This window comes from Serinus canaria, chromosome 14, assembly GCF_022539315.1.
Source record: "Serinus canaria isolate serCan28SL12 chromosome 14, serCan2020, whole genome shotgun sequence".
Taxonomy (NCBI): Eukaryota; Metazoa; Chordata; class Aves; order Passeriformes; family Fringillidae; genus Serinus; species Serinus canaria.
Window position 1 is genome coordinate 10,992,683 of NC_066328.1, and position 18,368 is coordinate 11,011,050.

At 42.1% G+C, this 18,368-nt stretch overlaps 2 protein-coding genes across 5 annotated transcripts in view; both read right to left on the bottom strand.

Annotated features, from left to right (window-relative positions):
- C14H7orf50 (chromosome 14 C7orf50 homolog) overlaps positions 1-11,966 on the bottom strand; it is a 119,706-nt gene extending 107,740 nt beyond the window's left edge. Inside the window, exons 1-2 of the mRNA XM_050980011.1 lie at positions 11,823-11,966; positions 10,463-10,605 (exon numbers count right to left, since the gene is read on the bottom strand). Coding sequence (XP_050835968.1) covers positions 10,463-10,591 — 129 coding nt within the window. The 5' untranslated portion in view covers positions 10,592-10,605; positions 11,823-11,966. The remainder of the gene's footprint in view (positions 1-10,462; positions 10,606-11,822) is intronic.
- Positions 11,967-15,006: 3,040 nt separating this feature from the next.
- ZFAND2A (zinc finger AN1-type containing 2A) lies at positions 15,007-18,077 on the bottom strand. Of its 4 annotated transcripts, XM_050980304.1 has the most exons (6): positions 17,906-18,073; positions 17,268-17,362; positions 16,417-16,548; positions 16,161-16,312; positions 15,532-15,621; positions 15,007-15,125 (listed from the first exon to the last, which is right to left on the bottom strand). In XM_050980304.1, the coding sequence occupies exons 1-6, from the start codon at positions 17,958-17,960 to the stop codon at positions 15,116-15,118; spliced, it is 534 nt and encodes a 177-aa protein (XP_050836261.1). In that variant the 5' UTR covers positions 17,961-18,073; the 3' UTR covers positions 15,007-15,115. The 4 variants fall into 4 exon arrangements, with proteins under 4 accessions (XP_050836261.1, XP_050836260.1, XP_050836262.1 ...); XM_050980303.1 differs by lacking the exon at positions 15,007-15,125 and having other exon boundaries at positions 15,140-15,621; positions 17,906-18,077; XM_050980305.1 differs by lacking the exons at positions 15,007-15,125; positions 15,532-15,621 and adding an exon at positions 15,644-15,751.
- Positions 18,078-18,368: the final 291 nt, after the last annotated feature.

Sequence of the window (18,368 nt, forward strand, 5' to 3'; positions counted from 1 at the left end):
CTGGTCTCTCACAAATTGTTTCATTGCTGAGTTGAAGGACAAGATTCCATATGCCTTTCTAAAACACTGGACTGATGACAACTAAGAGATTTAAAACCCTCTTTATCACAGTTGCTTACAATCTTTGCTGTAATAGTCTATATAAAGTTTCCAGACATGAGAAGTCTAGTATTAGGAGAAGCTCACAGAAAAGAGGAGAGAAGGACTAATAAAAAAATCCCTGGAACCATTAAGTGCTTTTGAAAACAATACTTTAGCACAAGACTGCCGTGAATGGACAGGGTGTAACTGAGCATCTAGAAACAAAATAAATGCAAACAGCACAAACTAGCACGAATCCTTAGCTGTGTAAACAGATATGAGAAAAAGAATTATGTGAGACCTCTTTAACATGTTAAGGAGATGCTGTAACTTTGCATTCTTTTGACAGTTTTGGGAGATACACTAAATACCAAGTGTGCAGGCACAACATCCACCTCTCAAAAATGCAAAGTCTGTCAGTCTAAAGATAAAGCTTGATTCATTTATGAAGAGCATTACAGCATGGGAGGGCATGTGACAGAGGATTTGAATCAATGAGTCAGGCGATCCCAGATTCTCTGCAAGGCTTTAACATAATATGGGCAAGATGCAACAAAAGTCACCTCTCCCTTCAAAAACTTGAAAAAAATTTGAGCACAAAGTTTTACAAGAAAATGCCCGTAAAATTTCAGACTAGGTATCTGTGTTTCAAACAAAATTCACTGCCTGTACAGTGCAGGCTCTAATCTTTTTTCCAGCCATCAAGTTGTGTTAGAGTATAACTGAATTTTTTCCCGTGTAAGGATTTTGCTGTATTCTCACAGCTGTTTATTAAGACTGCAAAAGGGAAAAGGTTGTCTGGACAATTTTAAATGGTTAGGATTGTCACATAAAAAATGTGTTAAAGAGTGGTTTACCGTAAGTAAAAGCATGTCAAGTTCAACCCTGATTATCATTAATTCCATTGGAACTTGTTTCTGCATAACTAAAAACAAGTGAGAGTATGAAGAAATAGGTTTGAATTTTAATAGCTACTTATGAAGGTGAAGCAATGAATTAATTTGATTTTGATTGAAAACAAAGATAAGGCTTGATTTGAATTTAAGGGCCAGTATCTATCTTTCCCTTTCACCCTAAGTCTTACCTTACCCATTCAGACAATCAGACAAACATTTACAGTTTTCATCACAGAAGAGCACAGGGCCAAATTAATTGTTTATTTGTTCTTTTTTATGGTAAAACAGGAACAACATGTGATGGGGAACAAGTCATTTTTAAAACATGTACACAGAACACCTTTCCCCTATACCCTTAAGCTCCGCTGTCAGGGAGGTTGTGGTACATGCCCCGTGCTGTGTTTCAGAGACACCAGGGAGGAAAATCTGAACACCCTCCAGTCATATTTATAATTTAGGTGTCCTTTGTTCAACCGTATTGACCAAACTATTTATTCCATACTGTCTTTTATTATAATAAACTTTTAACCCTTGGGTTTGGGCTTCCTTTTGGACTTCCATCACACAGCAGCATGACACAGGCAGGAGCTAAGAATAAACAGCTGCATATTGAGCCACCCAAGGTGCCACCACAGGAGCAATGCCCTCTGCAGACTGTGCAGGATCAGCTCTACTTTCAACTCCCCTTCTTACATGCTACTTCATTTCTTTTACACAAGTCCACTGAATGCCACTACAAAACATAAAGATGATTGTCTGAGTCTCACACAGCCACCTGCACGTTTAGAATGGCTTCTGAAACTGTTCAACCCCCCATGATGAAAACCATTTTCAAGTTTCCAACCTGTTTTCTCACATTGTTCAAACAGCCTGCTACAGGTATATACAGACATGTCAAAGTTCTAAATTAAACTACTGAACTGCTCATTAGCAAAAAGTAAAATCCTATCTTCTCAAAATAAACATTTAATGCAGCAGGGTGAGCCTTTCCAAAGCAGCAGCTTTGCTTACAAGTCCCAGTTCACTTGGCCTGCAAGCAAAATCACTGAAGAGGTTTAAGACCTTTTCAAATTGCATTCAGTGTGTTTTCTGGAAGGACTTTTAAAAAACTGTGGGGAGAAAAAAAGACATAGTAGAGAAACAGGAAAATTATTAGGATATTGTTAAATTATCCTTAGAATTGGAGTTAAGGTGATTTTTACAGAAAGAGCTCAGTGGCAGAATTGCCTAATAGTGCTGCAGATAGATTTGTTTTCTGCCTCAGCAGCAGAAATATTTCCTTTCCCAGGCATTCCCTCAAAAGAAACAGTAATATAATGGCAAATAAGATTTTCTTCCTTTCATTCTCTCTCCATTCAGAACTACAAAGAGAAATAGCCTGTACCTGACTAAAGAAACCTTTTAACTCTTGTGCTCCAGACTGAAGTGCACACAGCAAAGTGAGAAGCAAACCAAGGAAACAGCTCACTTAAACAACTGATTGTATTCCAAATATCCACCTGACAACTGAGTATCAAGGTGGGAAGAAAATACAGACAGTGATGCGTGGGGGAACTAAATTTATAAACTTGCTTGTCTTCCAAAGTCAGAATTACTTCTGATATTACAAGCTCATTCTCTAGTAGATTGAGAAACGTGACATGCTATTTTCTTATGCTAATTAAAGCTGCCTGATGATGGGTAGCATGGTGGTGGGATCAGAAACCCAGTCTTGCTAGGCTGCTGGAACTGCCACAGAACCCAAACATCCATCAAGCATCCTCAGCACAAAACAAGGGGTCCTTGAGGACCCATGGAAAATTGCCCCTGACCCTGATGATCTGTGCTCTTCTTGACTCTCACCAGTGAGACCTCCTGGATCTTGGCCAGAGATTTTATTCCAAAATCCATCAGATCAGAACAGTTGGCTGCTCCTATTCTAAGCTCAAACTAGATTGTGACTTAATCTAGACAAATATAAAGAAGACAACCATAGTTTAAACAAAGGATGGTAAATTTTCCAATTTAAAAAACTCCTACTTCACAAGTTTATTAAAATATGTCTTTGAAGTACAAGCTTGAAAGCCACAGAACATGGGACTTCTGTAATAAAATGGGAAAAGCTTTCTATTCCAAAGTAATTTGAAAAAAAAAAAATTAGCCAGTGAGGTGCATGAAGGCTCCTAAGTTCACAAAAAGCCCATGACGAATTTCAATGACCTCTGCATTAAAGTTCAGTACGACAGTTTTGTAGCCAATTCATTATTGCACAAGTGGCTAAAGATGAAAAGTCCCCTTTAGGATTCAGTCCATAGTGTAAAGGTAGGATGGAGTCACAGTTACTAAAAGCATGTATTTTCCACAGATACTTTAGTTTTTCTTTCTCTTTACATAACCACTCTGCTCCTTTTTGAGCAATGCAGCTCTAAGCCCTCGGTACATTCTCTGAACAGCTTTGAAATCTTTCAAGCTCTGAGATGGTAGGAAGAGCTGTCTGCCCATATGCATATGCTATTTGCAATAGCCTGGTTTACAGATGCAAATTATTAAGGTAATGCTGAGAAATTTAATAAAACACTGGTTGATGATCTTCTGTTTGATGTCCTACAGAACTCCTGTGGGATTCAATTAGAAATAGGTAAATGCATTCAAAGACAGAGTCTGGTTCCCCTGTCAAGTACCTTCATGCTTGTACCCTCGATATTTCAGGCAGATTCTAAAAGTCAAAAGATTAATTTTCTGTTCTAATTACTTGTTGGATGTAACAGACAAGCATTTTCCAAGTATTTATTAATCTGTGTGGCTTTGATCTAATACCCAAGAGCCATTTTATCTATGCTGTAATTTATTAACATACATAAATATACACTGATCTTCCATGTGGTTCACAATATTGCATCTAAACACAGAAGGCATTTTGAATGAGAAAACTTCTCATTTCTCATTCATACTACAGAAGCAGCCATCACCCCCCCCTTTTATCTGCACCAAAACATTGGGGCTTTTTCAATTTTTGAATCTATTTTATCAAGACACAAAAAGTGGTATTTTATAAAAATCATTATCCAGACTCCCACATTGTTTAAACAAGCAGCAGCATTTAATGAAGAACATGACTGCTTTTTAGAATAAGAATAATTTAAATATCCAAATCCATGCCATTTTAGGTTTTTTGAGCCAATTAACATTAACAAAACAGTAGTAAGAGCAATAAAGAGGAAGTAACAAACCCACAAGAATCAGGCCTGCATTAATACATTTTGCTATACACACTTCCAAGTTTCAAGCCCTGTCAAGAATAATTGCCTTTGAATGCCCATTTCTCTGTTCTTTATCCTGTATCAGAACGCAGCAAACATCCTGTCAAGCTTACAAGTTATTTTCTTGCCAAGTGAATGCATTTTGCAAATTCAAAGATGCTAACAGGACTTCTTTTTAACTAAAGTTACATGTATTTTGAGGCTTTGTGCCAAGTTTTCTATATTCAACAATTTGGGCCTTTTCCAGCAGTTTTCACTGATGATGCCTCTCTCTATGAGGAGTTAGAAGTCATCAATACAGAACCAGAATAAAATTATCACTGAAAAAGGGCAGAAAACTGTGTCCCCACTGGACTGGAGCTGGCTGATACAGTCAAGTAGATCTTGCCTTTGCTCCTTCAACAACTGAACACTCAACAAATTCAACCCACAAGTGGGAATCCTGTCCTGAATTTCAATTTTGTTAAGGTTTAATTTGCAGTTAAGGCAGGAAAGCAAGGATTTATACTGGAAATCCAGCAAGAGCCATCAAAGAAGGTCTCACCAGCGAGCAAAGAATGAGAGTTGAGAGGGAACAGCAAGTACGTGCTCCAAGCAGAGAAGGAAGAATTTCCCCTCTTAACAGCAAAGAAGGGACAGTTCTGTTTCACCACCACACTCCCCATCAATTTAATACCCTGGCTTTATTAATAAAAGTAGGGAATTAATTTTGAATGGATACAGATTAAGGCAAATACCCAGAATTAGCATGAAACTCTTGTTGGCTAATATGTAATGAAGAATGCACAATTCCTTTAAACACAAGTAAGAAATACACCACATATTGTTTATACCAAACACAGTTGGGGACGTGAGCCTTTTGCCTGGGAAAACCATCTTCAAAGTAGCAACTGTTTTCCCAGCTGTGAATACTCTTTCCTGGGAAATCTATTCGTACCATTACAAAAATAATTTTCAAAGGAATGTAAAATTATTCAGCCTAATCTATGCATATCCATATTTCAGACACAATTCTGTACCTTCTTAGACATGTTTGTTTACAGAAGGCCTGCTATTATCCATAAACACTACATGGGTGTCACAATTAAATTTACCCTCTTTCTTAAATAAATAAATGTATGGTTAATTTAATAAAATAATTTGAAGCAACTCTATCAATATTCTGATGAAGAAGTGTTAGCAGGAAACAAATGTTTCAGTCCCATAACCAGCTGCCCTCAAAGTTTGTTGTTTTGTGGTTAGTTGTTTTTTTTTAAATTTCCTAATTTGAGAAATATTGCATAGATAAGAAAGCAGATAAACCAAGCAAGATGTCACACAGTAAGTCATAACTGCCACATGGATTTAGAGCTTTGTCATTATTTCCTATAACTATCAGAAGACCACCACACAGAGAGGCACTGAGAGCCAGTGGGCCAGCAAACTTGTCTCTTTCTGCAAGTAAAAAAATCCCTAAGAAAAAACCCACAAATAAACATTCAGCTGAAAGGTAGCCCAAAGCAAAGAGAAATAGGCCCAATATTTTAATTATAGACTGACAAAACCCAGTACAAAAACATCCATCCTCACATTTAACTTGGCCATTTTGAGAAACAGCTCCCATTCCCCCTTTATCTCTAGAAAACTGCTTTCTGCTGATGTATCTTTCCATCAAGGCACAGAGGGAGATGGAGGGATGGGGGAAGATGAAAGATTATGTCATCTTCTCTTCATAACATGGACAAAACTCTATTTGCATATTAAAGATACTGGTTTTTTTTGGACCAATTTTAAAGTATGAGACAAGAGTCTTATTTTAGGATTTTATGCTAAATAAAATTAACTTTTCAGAATTTATTTCTTTTCTTTTAATATTTTAATATTTAAGATTTTTACCTATTCCTTGAACAAAAATCAATAACCTCAGATAACACTAATGCTTACAACAGAGGATTAAGCAAGTACAGCAAAACCAAACAAATGCAGGAAAAGTGGACAGTGGAACTGCAATGCAAATAGTTTCCAAAATATACTTTTAATATGTATAAAATACAGTTAATATTGGTAGCCTGGTAATCAGAAGAAAATCCTGCAACATCACACTAAGCTGTTAACTTCATGGCATTTTTTTAGGATGGGAAAATATAAACCAAGTTATTTTGATGGCTACAAGATAAGCTTCCCATTAATTAAAAAAATAAATTAAGGGAACAATAATGGATTACTGAGTTTGTTTGCAAATCATCCACAACTCATTATTTCAAGAACAGGCTTTGGGATGAATTAGTGGGTTGTCAAACAAATAAATACACTGTCTGATGATAGCTTTACAGTATCTGCTGGATCAGTTTGCACCAATGTCTGGTTTGCATTCATTAAACATTCAAATTACTACCCCAGTTACCTGATTACAAGCAGAATTAGAGATCATATCAAAGTAGCATTCCCAGTTATTCCACTGAGCTCATGCCCAAAATGTTTATCTCTACAGCTTAAAAAATTTTACAAGGTTTTCCAACCAAACAGCGATGTTAAATAATCTTTTTTATTTTTTTGTGGTTTGCTTTGCAGCTTAAGAATTCTATTTGCTCTTTATGATAACCTCCAAAAAGCCAAAGAGAAAAACCCTTTCTTTACAAATTTTGCCTTTTTCCATTTAGTAAACAGATCCTACTGTTTGGGCACCTGCACACTTTGATGAAAGAAACACTATGAGCTACTTGTTTATTTGCCATTGTTTGTAGTATCTGTATGGAATCTCAGAAATTAAATTCCTTTCCCACTGATCCTGCCTTTATCTGTGGAAAATGTTGATTCCTCCTCCTCCAACTGCTTGCAATGCTGGAGATAACGAGGAAGTACAAGGAAACACCCACTGGCTGTATGAGCAGTACCTAAAGTACCCTTCAACCATGAACAAGGGGATTTGATTTATAAAGATTGATCTTCCCTTAGTCATTGTCATTTTCCTTGAAGTTACAACATTCACTAGACTAAATTGGGAAGGAACAGGAAATTAATATTGTTTTCTGTGGATTATGAATTTTGAATCTTGCCTAATAGATGTTCTGTTCTGAAAGAATTTCCTACTGTTCTGGAGAGAGCCAGCAGCTCTGCAAACAGCTCTGCAGCAAGGAAGGCTGCCCGTAAATGACAAGATCCTTTGACACAGTGAGGTCCTTCTGGGCAGAACTCAAACAGCCCAGGGAAACAAGGCAGCCTCATGTTGTTCCCTACCTACAGAGCTGCAACTGGCAGCACTCCTGCTCCTGAAAGCTTTGTGCCATTGAGGCAGCTGAAAGTCTGAAGAAATCCACTATCAGAAGCAAAACAGGGGTAATTGCAAAGAAACACTTCTAAGGGCTCTGTTATTTCAAGATGACACGTTAACAACATTGTAATTTTTTTTTTCAGAGGACTGAAACAAAACTAACTTGTCAGAAAAGATCCAGCAGGCAGTTGTTACCTAAGAAGCCAATAGTCAGCTTCAAAACACCAGTCTAGATGGCACATTTTAAATCTCTTTTCTTTATACCCATGTTTAAGTTTTTCCTTTCAAACTGTAACAATCTGATAGTTCAACATAAATGTTAGCAAACTATAAAAGTCATTATAAAAAATGTAAAACGCATGTCTAGTGATTAAAAAAAAAATCTGTTTAATATGTGTGATTGATTCAAGCAGGTAAATAGAACACTAACATTAGGAGAATCAGCCAGAAAAACATGAAAGGCTAAATCAAGTTTTTAAACTTATTTAAAGTCTAAAACTCAGCTCCACTAGAGATGTCTTATTTACAGCTGTGTGGTTCTAAGATCACTCATGAAAACATTTATATTGGTCTTGAATTGCTTATTGCTATTTAGTGTAAACAGAAGAAATTGAGTAGATGAAAATCAATAAAACATCAAGATTACTCTGAAAGGTCAAGCTGTTCCAAGGAAACATGCCTTAGTCTAAGCCTGGTAAGAAATTTTGAAATAAATTTCTTGAAGGAATGATCAGTGTACACTAAATCCAGTCACTGAAAACACACTTCAATTTGCCTCCAGCTCTATAACAAAATCAAATAGACATTTGTATTTTCTACTTTGGAGATTAAATTTGAAAAAACTAAAATTGAAAAAAAAAAAAATTAAATCACAGGAACATGACTTAAAGAACCAGTGAAACTTCTGTCCCACCAGAAACTCTGACTCCTTTCTACCACACATGAGACTCCTTAGGAAAAACTGGAGCCTACCCATCCTTACTTTCAGAATGCCAGGAAGAATTTCCTTTAATTCAGTTACTGCATTAAAAACCAATCACAGCTCATCAGAATCCAGGCACCATGAGTCAGGAATTCCTGTAGATCTAGCAAAATTGCAGCTTATTTTAAAGTAAGAGAAATCAAATTAAAGGAAGTAAAGATGCAGAATAAACCTCCTCAGCAGCTGCCTAACATTTGTTCCAAATTTTTTACTTGGAACCGTTCACTGACTGAGCACAGCCCCAGAGCTCCTCCTGATCTTCCTGTTCCCACAGAGCAGTTTTACCTTGTTCTCTGTTACACTTTCCATGATAACAAGATTTGATGACCAAAAGTGCTTTAATGCCAGTGTGCCTTAACCAAGCATTTCACACAAAGCTGGGAGTACTTCACTGAGTAACAGCCAAACTGCCAAGCAATTAACTTTTTTAACCACTTCTGAAGTAAAACTCTTTAAGATCTGCCTCCCATTTTTCATTCTCAACAGTTATTTCAAAAATAAAATAAAAAAAGAAGTGGTCTATTAACTTCAACTTTCCTCTGTCAACAGTTACAGTTTATAAAGCTGATGCCAAGAAGTGACTTGTCATGGACCTTTTATGGCATTCCCTAAAACTCACTATATACATGTTCAAGCCACCCACCCACTGGCACCAACTTTTACGATTCCAAGAACTGTTGTGCTTAGTGTTGCTCCCTAACAGCATTAAGGATTCTTCTTTCCTTTGCTCTTTGCTTTTTCTTTCACAGTCCTACAGTCTGCACAGCCCTCAAAACTCAGCTGGGTGTTCTAAGAACTGAACACTGGACACCAGATGGTCCAAAAAGGCCCCACTAGCCAGGAGCTTGAAGCCCACCTCGACTGCTTGGCAGTTTTACATGAAATTATAGATTATCACAGGAAATAAAGTTTTCATTTTGACATTTCAGTTTCACACTGTTTTGTCCTGGAAAATTATTTTCACCCAATTATAGCACAGCAAATCCATAGTCTGTAATATAAAGGAAAAGAGAAACATTCTCTCTTGTGAAGCTATAAAGACAAAATTTCCTATTTTTGCTTCGACAAAGATGCAGTCTTTTCTTACTTAGAAACATTTCTGCTGAGTTCAAAACTGTACAGACTCTGAATAGCTTCTGCCAACAGGTTGGCTTTTTTATATTAAGCTACCCAAACTCTAAATGCAATACTTAGAGACACTTACGAATGTTCTTCAGATATGTTCTTGCCAACGAGCTTAAATGAAGTCTAATAACAAAATAAGAACTAATTTTTAGTTATATGAGCTCCACATGTCATGATAAAGGAAGCAACAAGCAGTTTTCACATATATCTTATGCTAGGCCAGGAAACATAAGAGAATTAAGACCATGGCTTCTTGAGGTGATCCTCAAGAATTCCTGAGAGGAAAAACCTGCTTTCCTCCTCTACTTCTTGAATTGCTTTACAGTTCTTTGATCCTCATTCCACAGTAACCACTAAGAATATCAGAACTGAATTGTCCTTGAATTATGCATAATTTCTACCACAAAACAAAAACCTTCCAGCTCCAAGTTCCTACTTAAGTAACATACTGAGATTGCTAATTTTATTCTCATAAAATAATTCATAAAACATTCAGGAATACAAAGAGACTGCTGACACCTTCTGGCCACTTGACATTCTGTCCAAAATCCAGGAGAACTTCCAAGAAAACATCTTTCATGTTTTCCCAGGCACTCAGGATCACATGAAGACTGAAGCTGCACCCAGATTGCCATATGACAGCTCCTCACTTGCTTCACCTTTCACCCAAATCCATTCTCTGTTTTTCACAGAAACACCCAAAACAAACAGAGATCACCTCTCTGCCTGCTATTATTGCACCCAGATTTGGCTTAATTTATCATTTCCATTTAGCTTTCACTCTAAGCATACTGCATTCAAGTAATCACTGCAACTGAATCTAACCCATGTTCAGAACAGAATCTACAGCAACAACAAATCCATTTTCTATTGAATTAAAGAGCCAAACCTCCAGCTTTTGCTTCTTCTTCTTCGGTTTAGTTTCCAATTCCAGCTCGTCCTTTTGGGCCACCTGTTGCTTCAGCTTTTTTCTTTTTTCTGCCTTCTTTTCTTTTTTTTCCGCAATCATTTTTGGCATTCTAAAATGCTGTTCTGTAACAGAAACCACCAAACTGCAGTTAGAACCTTGTTTTAATATTAAATATCAGTCTCATACACAGACAGATATACTATAACTACACTGGCAAGGTAATTATTTGTGGCTACCTAACTATGAAATGTATGTCTGCACTGAAATTTGACTCATTTTGGAGAATTTTTGTGTATTCTTAGGAATACATTGTAGTTAAGGTACTGTAAAACTCAAATGCCAATCCCCTGAAGGAATCTCCACACCTTTTGTCCTTTGAGGCCCTGTTTTGGAAAATGTCTCAGTGATATTCCGGGTAGGAATTCCCCATAACTTAGGCTGTGCTTTCTACAAGTTAGAACACACCAGAGTGAACTGTTTGATCAATTGCCTACCTCAGATAACACCCCATCATCTCAAAATACATTCACATGCCTGTTACCCATCTCATTATTATGCATATGTGTGCACTCACAAACAAAATGCAAGGTATTTGATTACTAAACAGTTTTAGAATACTAGTTCTGGTTAACCTGCAAGTTTTTCTGTTTTCCTATATGTTAACAGGGTAAAACTGCGCTTGAAGAATTGTCTCACTAGCATTATCTTTAATTTTAGACTGAAATAAGGACGAACATGAACAGGAGTTGCAGACAACACTGCAACTGGTTCTGAAAGCAGGTCTAGCTGTAAGTCCGTGCTGTTTCTTTGCCAGAACGCCTGATTTAAGTGGCTATCCCCAGTTGTCCCAACACTGTCACTTTCAGCGTCAGTTTCAGCGTCAGTTTCACTACACAGGCAAATAGTGCCCCATTCACAAACATTTACCTTGAAACATACACTGAAATATAAAACAGCCCACAAGCCCACGTCGGAAGGTTCCCAATAGAACAGAAGCTGCCAAAGGAGGGTTCGGCACCGCCGGGATAGCGGAGCCAGGCCTGGCACGTGTGAGGCACAGCCGTGCCCCCAGCCCACAGCCGGGCCTGCACCGGGCCATGGCTCCGCTCCCCAGCCTGGATTCACTTCCCAACACAAATCCCCCCAACTCATCCCAACACACCCGCGGGCACGGCGCAGTCTCCTCAGCCACCGCCACGCATGTGGCGTGGCCAGGCTGGACCGAGCCTTCCTGACCCTCCCACAGCTCCGTGCGAGCAGGGGGACTCCCGGAGGAGGCGCCGCCACCACCCCCCCAAGGGGGACCCAGGACTGCGCCCCCCGCCCGTCCCACACGCACCTCCCGCAGCAGCGGCCCCAACACATTCAACTGAACCGCACGCTTGGCGCTACCGCCCGCCCCCTGCCTTTCATTGGCTACGAGGGGAGAATAGAGGCATCTGGTTGGCTGCAGATCTGTCAATCATATCAGTGGCCAATAGGAAGCAGCGCTCGGAATTAAAGCGCCCATCAGGAACACGTGTGCCGCGGAGCGCTCCGCCGGCTCCTGGCGGCGCGGGTGACGTCACTTTTCCGCGCCGAGCTCCGCCTGTGGCCCCGCCCATTGGCCTGGGAGATACCCGAAATCGGGACCGTGCTGGGCCTGGCCGGGATCCGCCCGCATCCTGACAGGGACAGACCCGCACCCGGCTGGGACCCCCCCCAGGGCCCGGCAGGGATCCACCTGCATCCTGACAGGGACAGACCCGCACCCAGGGCCCGGCAGGGATCCGCCCGCATCCTGACAGGGACAGACCCGCACCCGGCTGGGACCCCCCCCAGGGCCCGTCAGGGATCCACCCGCATCCTGAGAGGGACAGACCCGCACCCGGCTGGGACCCCCCCAGGGCCCGGCAGGGATCCACCCGCATCCTGACAGGGACAGACCCGCACCCGGCTGGGACCCCCCCCAGGGCCCGTCAGGGATCCACCCGCATCCTGAGAGGGACAGACCCGCACCCGGCTGGGACCCCCCCAGGGCCCGGCAGGGATCCACCCGCATCCTGAGAGGGACAGACCCGCACCCGGCTGGGACCCCCCCAGGGCCCGGCAGGGATCCACCTGCATCCTGACAGGGACAGACCCGCACCCGGCTGGGACCCCCCAGGGCCCGGCAGGGATCCACCCGCATCCTGACAGGGATCCCCGGAGCCTGGCCGGGATCCAAACGCATCCTGGCAGCCCCCTCCCCACACCGCAGGACAGCCGGTGGGAGCCAGCCCGGCGCTCCCTGGTGCTGCTGGTGACAGCAGGCTGGCCTGGGGTCCGCTGCGGACACACTGAGGGGTGGCTCTCTGGAGAACGGCTCCGAGCCCGCAGATCCTAAAGGCTCCAGATCCTGACAGATCCTGAAGTGTGAGACGGCAGTACCCGTGTCCTGATGGGGTCTTGTGCAATGCGTGGGAAGAGGCCAAGGGTGTGCTTTGACAGACGGAGAAAACACCTCCGAGGACAATTTCCAGGAAGCAAATTGGTTTCCATGTTTTCGTTTTCTATAAATACCCCATGCACAAACTATTCCAAGTCCCCGTGGTAATTTAAAGGCCAGAATTTTTACCACATACACCACATAGATGACACTTTTTTTTCCAGGACAGTGTGAGACAGGGCTGTTGTTTCCCTTTGCTTGGAGCCCAGCAGCAGCTGAGGTGTTGGATGGGAAGCAGATGCTGCTGGCAAACACTGGGAAGGGACAACCTCTGCTTTCCTCCTCCCCACACCGAGGTGCCCTCCTGCCCCCAGCCATCCCTGCTGGGCTGGGAGAGCCTCTCTCCCCTGGGCCGTGTCCTCACACCACGGTCAGAACCTGGAATTCCCTTCCCAAAGCACCACTAGGGTGCATGGCATCATTTGGGAATGGGTGCCTGGTTAGAAATTATACACCAAAAATATAAAATGTATATAAGATATAGCAATGTGCCAGGGCTGAGTTAGGGTGCTGGTACACGGGATAATCAGAGGGTGGTAGTACCAAAAACTAAAGCTGTAATTTGAGCTTTAATTGGCTTTTGTGCCAATATTAGACCTCCTAAAATAGATTTTGTTATTGCATATCCTATTCTGACATCCTGTGGTTAAACACAGTATTACAAATACTGTCATATCACAATCTTGGCTGCAGGATTGCAAAAAAATAGATTATGTGATCAGTGTAAGTCATATCTATTTTATGTGTTCAGTTTGGCCAGCTAGCTCTGATCTTCTCCAAAAACTTCTCCAGGATGAGAAATCACACGGGGTCAAAGATTAACGGGGGATAGCACAGATACTTGTTCTGTGCTGGACAGAAATGACATCTGTCCTTTCTTAGGAAAGACCAGAGACTCAAGGTGTTGATTGTTTACATGCTGTCCCTATAAAGGACCAAAAAAATCCACATCTCCTCCTCAGGCAGCATTCCCACCCCAAGGATTAAACTATTCAAAAAGAGACACAACCATCTTTGCACACCTGCAGCACCCCCAAAGATGTACAAAGCACATGCACTAACTGCACTCCCATCTCTTACAGTATCAGCAAAGGTGGTTTTTCCCAGGTCAGGGAACTCAGCACAGTGCTTCTCCTCACACCTCAGCTGCACTGCAGGACATTGAAGGGGCTACAGTTTTGCTCCAACACTGCAGCCCAGGAGCCCCAGCATGCAGAGGAATGGCTCCAATGACACATGAAATTGAGGTCTTGACCCCCTGACACCATCAGAAAGCCCTGGCATTTTTCTCACAATTAGCTGGATGAGAGGTCTCCTTAGATCCCATCTGGGAAATTAGCACTGTTCATTAACAGCACATTTCCATTTCATCAACCTATAATATTTCAGGCCTCAAGCTAAGCAGCTGGATACTCATGCAGTTTTAAAGAGCCAAGAGAGCTGATCAGGATAATAGATGGAGCATTATCTGCCATGACTTCACTTGTTTAAGCTTTTCAGGAAGACAGCAAGAGCAGCCTCCCTAAACAATGCTGTATTTTGGCCTTTTTCACATTACACAAGACACAGTTAATGCTACTTTTTCTGGCTTCCTTTTCACCCTGAAACCACAAAATATATTCCTGCAAATCTAGATTTCTGTCTAAAGGCCAATAACTGATGAATAATTATACTGCATGTGCCTCTGCGAGCACCAGCCTTCAGACAGGACCTGAAAAAGGACCTGTAAAAAAGATGGTTTGGCTTCATAAATAAAGGCCTTCCAATGACATCCAGAAACCAAGAGGAAGCTTCACATGGATGTTTGTCATGCAGAGCCAGAACACTTCCAAAAGGATTGAGACATATGACAGTGGCTTATATTTCACATTTTATGGGAGATTCCTAGTTCAGGCTTGGCATCACCTAAGCAAATCTATCTGTATTTCTTACCAACTGTAATCTTCTACCTACCACCATCATCTCACATCCTACATCAAATATTTTTCATAATATTAAAGTTCTTATTTAAAATATAGGAACAAATTTCAATGGTTTTGAAAGGGTAACAGTTTATTGAATGCATAATTATGATACAAAAATAAGTGAATTGCATAGAAATTTAAAGAGAGAGAGAAAATATTGACTTCATTTTAAAAGTTTGATCCAGATGTGAAGAGCCTCTACTATCTGCACCTGTAAGACATAAGAATGCACTGTAAGGGTTGCACAACTGGAACTTTCAGTCACATGAGCTACAACATGCCAGGGAAGGGCTTGGGCCATTTATTTTAAGTCAGGTGCTTGCTGTGCTTTCCTCACTCTGATGACACACCATCTTCCCCGAACTTGGCCAAACCTCTCACTGAGCAGGTGGGAGACCAGCCTGCAGATACAATTTGATGTCCCCATGCTTGTGTCTATGAGGCCACTTCAGTCACTCTATTATAGAGGAGCAGGGATTTACCTGTGCTGTCAGAGCCCCCACTGCCCTCCCAACACCATTTATGGGTCAGCCACCAGCTCTAGAGCAGTCAGAGGTGTGAAGTGGCACTGCCACACCGTGTGGACACCAGACTGGTTGTAGTTTTTCTCCTGATACCTGTTGTGCTGACGATTCCCATTAGATGGCACTCCAATTGCTCCTGGGGACTTAAAGGTGGGATGAGATGCTCTCATCAGAGCTGCATATCTACAAACAAACACAACCAGGCTCAGCAACTATACACTCTGTATTTTCACTCTTCCATCCAGTTTAATCAGCTGCATTTGTCGCACAAATTTTGCAGTCCTACTGCACAGAACAGTCAAGGTATGTCTGCCTGCAAAAGACAGATTTTTTTTTTTTATTAACATAAAGTTCAAACTTGGTTTCTCAGGGTATTGATTATTCTTGGTAACTTCAAGGTGCTGGACAGAGCTTTAGGATTCTAATACGTGGACCTAGACCTCAAAGGGTGCTTGAGTTGGCCAGTGCCTATTCTCAGTTAGGAGAGACTGACACAGGTAAGCTTGAAAATTCAGGAAAATGTTTGACAAGCTTTTTCTCTTGGCTCAGAAATTAAGGCTGACACGTCAGAAATTCAGCCTGAGACACAGGAGGAAATCATGGCTATTTTATGGACATGAGCAGTAGTTTCCAGAATTGCCTGTCTGTCCAAGCTCCCCACCAAGCCTTGACACCAGCCCTGAGACCTCATCTTGAGCTGAAGTATCCCAAGTCCAGCTCACCCTGCCTTGGAGATGGGCTGGCTGCTCCCTCTGCAGTCATGATCCAGAGGATGCCGGTGTTTGATGCAGAAGCTGCCACCACACTGCTCACAAACCACCTTCATCATCTCTTTCCTTTTGCAGCCTGGCTTTGTGCATTTGTTTGTGAAGATCTGAGTAAGAGAGGACAGGGAGTTGGCAATGTTTGCTTTCTGTGAGCCATGACCAGGCTGAAGGCACAAGAAGGCAGCTTAGACTTCAGCAGCAGTTTTCTTACCTTCTGCTTTTGCTGTGCTGGGTTGTATTTGCAGTCCTTATCTATGTGGGCTCCAACCACAATATCTGGGATTTCTCCCTTCTGCACTGGGATAGGTGTGTTACAGAGGGGACACACTGGCACCTGCACATTCTAAGAACACACAGCACAGATCAGCATCACAGAATGAAAGAACTGCTTAGATTGAAGTAGACCTTTAAGATAATCAAGTCCAACCATTACAAGTCCAACACAATTTTTATGTCCTTCCCCTTCTCTTACCCATAGATAGTAGAAATATATTCCTATATATTTCCTAAATGTTTCATGTTCCCATTTGCCAATGCTTTTAAAGATACACTTCACAACAGTAACTGCGAATCCCCATCCAAATCCCACACAGAAATGCTTTGCCAAACCAATTGTAGCAATGTATTTGGTAAGTTGACTTTAAATATACTTTTGGCTTTTCTGAAATTACAGCCTTTGAATACTTCAAAGCCCAAGTACAGGCCAGAGATCAAAGTTTGGACCCACTTTTCCTATTTTTTTCTTCTGTAGTTTCATGTTTGTTTTCTTCAACTTACAGGACTTGGACCCTAGAAGATTTTAGACCACAATACATTACTTGAAATATAAAGCACTGCTCTCTGGGAGGATGCACTGTAAGTGAAAAAAACTAGAACCTAACAGTTCTGACCGCTGAAATGTTATCTTTTTATATATTTGAAATCCAGGTGTATCATTAACTTGCATCTTGAGGTTCTCCCATCCACTTTTATTGAAAGCACAGGTGAAGTTTCAGAGCAGCCCTAACAAATGACTTAGCAATTCTGCAGGGTGAATTATGACTCACATCATACAGAACTCACTTTCTTGTAGGCAGAGCTGCACTTGTGGTCATCGTATCGGATGTGATCTTTACAGAACACTTCCCCACATGCGTCACATTTCAGAGGAAGGAAATCTGGGAGAAGAAAAAAAAAAGAAAACATTTTATGGAACAAAGCTAACAACTCTAAGGGGTTGTAGACAAAAGTCTACAAATAAATTCTAAAGCAGATTTGTCGAGCCACAATCCAATTATCTCTATAGAGATTAGATCGTTCTTCACATATATTAAAAGAGCAAGAGTGGTAAGTTTTCCTTTTTTTACCTGCAGCATAAGACAAGCCATAAGCAGCTCAGGAGCTCCTTGAATGCAGAAACCTTAGTGAGCAACTAGCCAAGAGCTAAGAGATGAAGTACAAACGCAAAAAACCCAGTTTCAAAAAGTACGATATTCTTGAAAAGCCATTCCTTAACAATTTAACACGTCCAGGATCAACAGCTATCACTCTTTCCCTAGCCCTGCTGAGGCGGTACCACAGCAGCAGCACTGGCATCTGGCACTACTCCCAGCAGCCCGGACAGCCTCGGGGACAGCACCGGCCCCCAGCACACACGGTCCCCTCCGTGTCGGGTCCGCCGGGCGGGCCCTGCTCGGGGCTCGCTCCGAGCCCGCACTTACCCAGCTGTTTGCAGGAGCGCTCGGAGCAGTGCTCGCCCAGCCACGGCAGCTCCATGGCACACGGGAACCCTGGCTCGCCGCGGGGACGGTGACAAAGAGCCCGGCTCCGGGACGGGCGCGGCCGCCGCGGCTTTATCGGCTCGGGGCGCTGAGTCAGCGCAGCCACGTGCTGAGTCACGCTCCCGCCGCGCCCCGCCCCGTGACGTCACGGACGCCACAGCCAATGGCGTGTCCCGCTGGCCGCCGCGCGTGCGCGGGCAGCGGCCAATAAGAGGCAGGGGGCGGCTGAGTCACGGTGGGGGGCGGAGCTTGGGAATGGCAATAGTGGGAAGAGTAAAAGAGTAAAAGAGTAAAAGAGTAAAAGAGTAAAAGAGTAAAAGAGTAAAAGAGTAAAAGAGTAAAAGAGTAAAAGATGGAGATAGGCACTGGGGCGAGAAAAGACTTGGGGCAACAGGACAAGGGC

What these genes read in the sequence shown, in the direction of transcription:
- ZFAND2A (XM_050980303.1), bottom strand. Translation starts at nt 17,960, where the DNA reads ATGGAGCTGCCGTGGCTGGGCGAGCACTGCTCCGAGCGCTCCTGCAAA. An exon ending in CAGCACAGCAAAAGCAGAAG is followed by an intron (nt 16,313 to 16,416) that starts GTAAGAAAACTG and finishes TCTCTTACTCAG; the next exon opens with ATCTTCACAAACAAATGCAC. An exon ending in CAGCCCATCTCCAAGGCAGG is followed by an intron (nt 15,622 to 16,160) that starts GTGAGCTGGACT and finishes GTTTGTTTGTAG; the next exon opens with ATATGCAGCTCTGATGAGAG.